General features: G+C 41.1%; 2 protein-coding genes across 2 annotated transcripts; both read left to right on the forward strand.

The window, feature by feature from the left end:
• The first annotated feature begins 2272 nt into the window (after positions 1–2272).
• Positions 2273–2908, forward strand: LOC132295652 (homoserine kinase-like). The gene has a single exon (XM_059793955.1). It carries the CDS (start codon positions 2273–2275, stop codon positions 2906–2908), a length of 636 nt encoding a protein of 211 aa, XP_059649938.1.
• A 1791-nt stretch (positions 2909–4699) lies between these two features.
• On the forward strand, positions 4700–5551 carry LOC132295653 (homoserine kinase-like). Its single transcript, XM_059793956.1, has 3 exons — positions 4700–5246; positions 5340–5437; positions 5495–5551. The coding sequence occupies exons 1-3, from the start codon at positions 4700–4702 to the stop codon at positions 5549–5551; spliced, it is 702 nt and encodes a 233-aa protein (XP_059649939.1).
• The last annotated feature ends 963 nt before the right edge of the window (positions 5552–6514 follow it).

The following is a 6514-nucleotide window of genomic DNA, read 5'->3' on the forward strand; positions in this document are numbered from 1 at the left end:
GATCGTTGAGAAGATGTCAAAAGAGTGTGAGAAGCAAGGAACCAAGGTCACGTTTATGGAGGTTTGAAGATTGAAATAAAGTAGAATTATGGTTGTCAATACTGATCCTCTTAGTGTTTGACAGGTATAATGTCTTATATATCTTACATCTTTGAATTAAATTATTACAGCTAGTGCTTTGCAGAGCCCGCTGTAATGTCTTATTACAGTGGGTGTTTTATAGAGCCCACGACCTTCAACTGTATGAACAGTTATTGGGTGCGCATCGATCCCTCCTTGAGACACATTAGCAGACCACGTCTTTCATTCCACTTCCTCTTGTTGCAATCTCGATCTTTCTGCAACTCCGGTTGGTAATGGCGATTTTTCTTTACGCTAATGTCTCTACCATGACAGTACCTTCCACCGACCTATCTGAAATCGAAAATTCCCCTGCACCATTCAAACACCGCCTCTTTATTCCAAACTTTAAAGTAAGCTTCCCTTCTTCTCCACCCAAATTTCCTTCCATAAAAACCTTCGCTCCACCAAACTTCGTCTGTTTGGCTTCTAAAAAACAAACTAAGCCGATACTTCTCTATAAATCTGCGACATGCACTACTCCTCCCACTTTTGCCAACTTTGGTAACAGATTTGAGTTAATCAGCTAAGCCATCTCTAGCAGGGGTGACATGGTTACGGTGACGGTGAATCTAGTTTTCAAATGCGGAAAGGTTTTCGTCACCAATATGGTTAGTAAGGGAGTGAAAGACCTGCACAATCTCAAAGTGCCTTTAAGCTACTCAGTCGCCTTTGCGCGTTGGCTGTGATGCAGTTCGTCCAGTCCATTGGTCTATCTATTACAATAGAAAAAGGTGTGCAAACAGGAGCCAATCTGAGATCGACAACAGCAATGACTGCCGCCGCAGGTGTGGCTATTAATGAGTTGTTTGGCGCCCCACTACTAAGAAGCTAGTGACCTAGTGCCTCCGATAATCAATTCGAAGACCAAAGTTTCAAATTCCAGTTATAACGTTGCAGCAGTCATTTTGGTTAGATTTATTTTTGTTGGAGGTAATCCGTTGGTATATAAGCTGTTAAAATACCCACCGAAAAATCATCTATACTTTGTGATTCTCTGTTTGGAATTTGACGTCTATGGGACGGAAATTACTGAGAGTTTGTCGGAGTATTCGGACTACAAAATGCTTGGTGGAGAAATTACGATTTTATCTTGTGTTTCTTCAATCTTGGCTAGTGATCTTGTAGGGTTTAGTAAAGTTATATCGTATGATGGTCCGATAAAGGTTTCTGTAATCCCGGGATGAAAATTGATTAAGAAGGTGGTGATGGAAGTGGGAGCTTACAACTACAGTACAACAGCTATAGGACTTACGGTGGTGGCTGTTACTGATTGTTTCGCTAAGGGCGAATTGATCGATGAGAAGATGTCGAAAGAGTTTGAGAAGTAAGGAACCAAGGTCACGTTTATAGAGGTTCGATGATTGAAACAAAGTGAAACTGTGGTTGTTAATACTGATCCTCCTAGCGTTTAACAGGTATAATGTCTTATATATCTTACATCTTTAAATTGAATTATTACAGCGGGTGCTATGCGGAGCTCGCGGCCTTCAACCGTACGAACTATTATTGGGTGCACATCGATCCCTCCTTGAGACACATTAGCAGACCATGTCTCATCATTCCACTTTCTCTCGCTGCAATCTCGATCTCTCTGCAACTCTGGTCTGTAATGGCGATGTCTCTTTATGCTAATGTCGCTACCGTGACACTACCTTCTACCGACCTGTCCAAAATCAGAAATTCTCCAGCATTCAAACACCACTTTTTTATTCTGAACTTTAAAGAAAGTTTTCCTTCTTTCCACCCAAATTTCCTTCCATGAAGACCTTTGCTCCACCTAGCTTTGTCTGCTTGGCTTCTAAAAGCCAAACTGAGCCGGCACCTCTCTATAAGTTTGTGACATGCACTGCCCCTCCTACCTTTGCTAACTTTAGTAGCTGATTTGAGTTGATCAGTTGCTCCATTTCTGGCAGCGGTGACATAGTTACGGTGACTGTGATTCCAGTTGTCAAAAGCTGAAAGGTTTACATCACTAATATGGTTAGTATGGGAAAGAAAGACCTGCACAAGCTCGAAGAGCCTTTGAGCTGCTCAACCGCCTTTACGGTGTTGGCTGTGATGTAGTTACTCAACGTCAAGTCCATTGGTCTGTCTATTACAATAGAAAAAATGTGTGGCGATAGGAACCAATCTGGGGTCGACAGCAGCCATGGCTGCTGCCTGTGTGGCTGTTAATAAGTTGTTCGGCGCCCCACTACCAAAGAGTGACCTAGTGCCACTAATAATCGATTCAGAAACCAAAATTTTAAATTACAGTTATAACATTGCAGCAGCCATTTTGGGTAGATTTATTATTGTTGGAGGTAATCAATTGGTATATAAGCCGTTAAAATATCCACCAGAAAATCATCTGTACTTTGTGATTCTTTGTTTGGAATTTGAAGTCTATTGGACGAAAATTTCTGAGAGTTTGTCGGAGTATTCGGACTATAAAATACTTTGTGAAGAAGTTGCAATTTCATTTTGTGTGTCTTCAATCTTGGCGAGTGATCCTGTGGTGTTTGATAAAGCTATATCGTATGATGGTTCGATAAAGGTTTCTGTATTCCCGGGTTGGAAATCGATTAAGAAAGTGGCGATGGAAGCGGGAGCTTACGGCTGTAGTATAACTGCTATGGGACTTAAAGTGGTGGTTGTCATCGACTATTTCGCTAAAAGCGAACTGATCGGTAAGAAGATGTTGAAAGAGTATGAGAAGCAAGGAACCAAGGTTATGTTTATAGAGGTTCGAAGATTAATACAAAGTGGAACTGTGGTTGTCAATACTGATATTCCTATCTTTTGACAGGTATAATGTCCTATACATCTTACATCTTTGAATTAAATTATTACAACGGGTGTTTTGCAGAGCCCGCTATAATGTCTTATTACAGTGGGTGCTTTGCAGAGCCTGCGAACTTCAATCGTATAAACAGTTATTGGGTATGCATTGCTCCATCCTTGAGACACATTTGCAGACCATGTCTCTTCATTCCACTTCCTCTCCATGTATTCTCGATCTCTCTGCAACTCTAGTCTGTAATGGCGATTTCTCTTTACGCTAATGTCTCTACCATGACAGTTCCTTCTACCGACCTGTCCAAAATTGAAAATTCTCTGGCGTCATTCAAACCCCACTTCTTTATTCTGAACTTTAAAGTAAGCTTTCCTTATTCTCCACCGAAATTTCCTTCCATGAAAACCCTCGATCCACCTAACTTCGTCTACTTGGCTTCAAAAGACTAAACTAAGCCGGCACTTCTCTATAAATCTGTGACGTATACTGCCCCTCCCACCCTTGTCAACTTTGGTTATCGATTTGAGTTGATCGGCTGCGCTATCTCTGGCAGTGGCGACATGGTTACGATGACTGTGAATCTAGTTGTCAAAGGCGGAAAGGTTTTTGTCATCAATATGGCTGATATGGGAGTATAAGACCTGCATAAGCTCAAAAGCCTTTAAGTTACTCAGCTGATTTTGCGACATTGGTTGTGATGTAATTACTTAAAGTCAAGTTCATTGGTTTGTTTATTACAATAGAAAAAGGTGTGCCGACAGGAGCCGATATAGGGTAGACAACAACCATGGCCACTGCCGTCGATATGGCTATTAATGAGTTGTTCGGCTCCCCACTACTAAGGAGTGACTTAACGCATCTGATAATCGATTCGGAGACCAAAGTTTCAAATTACAGTTATAACATAAATGACTGTATTTGTTATTGTTGGAGGTAATTCGTTGGTATATAAGCCGTTAAAATACCCACCGAAAAATCATCTATATTTTGTGATTTCTTGTTTGGAATTTGACGTCTTTGGGACGGAAATTACTGAGAGTTTGTCGGAGTATTCGGACTACAAAATGCTTGGTGAAGAAATTACAATTTCATCTTGTGTGTCTTTAATCTTTGCGAGTGATCCTGTGGGGTTTGGTAAAGCTATATCGTATGATGGTCCAATAAAGGTTTCTGTAATCCCGGGTTGGAAATCGATTAAGAATATGGCGATGGAAGCGGGAGCTTACGGCTGCAGTACAACTGCTATAGGACTTACGGTGGTGGCTGTCACCAACTGATTCGCTTAGGGCGAATTGATAGTGAGAAGATGTCGAAAGTGTGTAAGAAGCAAGGAACCAAGGTCATGTTTATAAAGGTTCGAAGATTGAAACAAAGTGGAACTATGCTTGTCAATACTGATCCTTCTAGCATTTGACGGGTATAATATCTTATATATCTTATATCTTTGAATTGAATTACTACAGCGGGTGGTTTGCGGGGCCTGCTGTAATGTCTTATTATAGTGGGTGGTTTGCAGAGCCTGCGACCTTCAACTGCACGAACAGTTATTGGGTGCGCATCGATCCCTCCTAGAGACACATTAGCAGACCATGTCTCTTCATTCCACTTTCTCTCACTGTAATCTCGATCTCTCTGCCCCTCCGGTCTTTAATGGCGAATTATCTTTACTCTAATTTCTTTACTCCCATACTAATGTCTGTACCATGAAAAATAAAAAATTCTCCGGCGCAATTCAAACGCCGCCTCTTTATTCTAAACTTTAAAGTAAACTTTCCTTTTTCTCCTCCCAAATTTCCTTCCATGCAAACTTTCGTTCCACCTAGCTTCGTCTGTTTAGCTTCTAAATACCAAACTGAGCATGTACCTTTCTATAAGTCTGTGACGCGTACTGCCCTTCCCACCCTTGCCAACTTAGGTAGCAAATTTAAGTCGATTGGCTGCGCCATCTCTGGCAGCGTCGACATGGTTACGGTGACTGTGAATCCAGTTGTTAAAGGCGAAAAGGTTTTCGTCACCAATATGGTTAGTATGGGAGTGAAATACTTGCATAAACTTAAAGGGCATTTGAGTTACTCTGTCGTCATTACTGCGTTGGTTGTGATGCAGTTACTTAACATCAAGTCCATTGGTCTTTCTATTACAATAGAAAAAGGTGTACCGACAAGAGCCGATCTGGGGTCGACAACAGCAATGGTCATTGCTGCTAGTGTTGCTGTTAATGAGTTATTCGGCGCCGTACTACCAAGGAGTGACCTAGTGCCTCTAATAATCGATTCGGAGACTAAAGTTTCATATTACAGCTATAACGTTGAAGCAACTATTTCGGGTGAATTTGTTATTGTTAAAGGTAATCCATTGGTATATAAGCTGTTAAAATACCCACCAAAAAATTATCTGTATTTTATGATTCTCTGTTTGGAATTTGACGTCTATGGGATAGAAATTATTGAGAGTTTGTCTGAGTATTTGGATTTCAAAATATTTGGTGAAGAAGTTACAATTTCATCTTGTGTGTCTTCAATCTTGGCAAGTGATCTGGTGGGTTTAGTAAAGCTATATCGTATGATGGTTTGATGATGGTTTCTGTAATCCCAGGTTGGAAATCGATTAGGATGGTGGCGATGGAAGTGGGAGCTTACAACTGCAGAATAGCAACTATGGGACTATCGGTGGTGGCTGTCCACGACTGTTTCGCTTAGGGCGAACTGATCGATGAGAAAATGTCGAAAAAATGTGAGAAGTAAGGAACCAAGGTCACGTATATGGAGGTTCAAAGATTGAAACAAATTGGAACTGTGGTTGTCAATACTGATCCTCCTAATGTTTGACAGGTATAATGTCTTATATATTTTACATCTTTGAATTGAATTATTACAGTGGGTGCGCTATAATGTCTTATTACAGCGGGTGCTTTGCAAAGCCCACGACCTTTAACCGTACGAATAATTATTGGGTGTGCATCGATCCTTACTTGAGACACATTAGTAGACCACATCTCTTCATTCCACTTCCTTTCGCTACAATCTCAATCTCTCTACAACTCCATTCTGTAATGGAGATTTCTCTTTATGCTAATGTCTCTACGATGACAACCTTCCATCGACCTGTCCAAAATCGAAAATTCTCTGGCACTATTCAAACGCCACCTCTTTATTCCGAACTTTAAAGTAAGCTTTCTTTCTTTTCCACCCAAATTTCCTTCCACGAAGACCTTCGCTCCACCTAGCTTCGTCTGCTTGGCTTCTTAAAGTCAAACTGAGCCGACCGCTCTCTATAAGTCTGTGACGTGCACTGACCCTCCTACCTTTGCCAACTTTGGCAACGGATTTGAGTTGATCGGCTGCGCCATCTCTGGTAATGGCGACATGGTTATGGTGACTGTGAATGCAATTGTTAAAGGCAGAAAGGTTTTCGTCACCAATATGGTTAGTGTAGGAGTGAAAGACATGCACAATCTTAAAGTACCTTTAAGTTACTTAGCCGCCTTTGCGACGTTGGCTGTGATGTAGTTACTTAACGTCAAATCCATTAGTCTGTTTATTACAATAGAAAAAGGTGTGCCTATACATCTAGTGGAAGCAAGCTTGTTGGATCGAGCTAGCTTCCATTACAGAG

This window comes from Cornus florida, unplaced genomic scaffold, assembly GCF_030987335.1.
Source record: "Cornus florida cultivar Cherokee Brave unplaced genomic scaffold, ASM3098733v1 CherokeeBrave_3.0.0_Hap2_Chr02, whole genome shotgun sequence".
NCBI lineage: Eukaryota > Viridiplantae > Streptophyta > Magnoliopsida > Cornales > Cornaceae > Cornus > Cornus florida.

Bases quoted from the DNA above. Each gene is read 5' to 3' on its own strand.
- LOC132295653 (XM_059793956.1), top strand. From the start codon at position 4,700: ATGCAAACTTTCGTTCCACCTAGCTTCGTCTGTTTAGCTTCTAAATAC. The intron at 5,247-5,339 runs GTAATCCATTGG...TCTATGGGATAG, and splicing joins TGAATTTGTTATTGTTAAAG to AAATTATTGAGAGTTTGTCT. The intron at 5,438-5,494 runs GTGGGTTTAGTA...CTGTAATCCCAG, and splicing joins CAATCTTGGCAAGTGATCTG to GTTGGAAATCGATTAGGATG.
- LOC132295652 (XM_059793955.1), top strand. From the start codon at position 2,273: ATGGCTGCTGCCTGTGTGGCTGTTAATAAGTTGTTCGGCGCCCCACTA.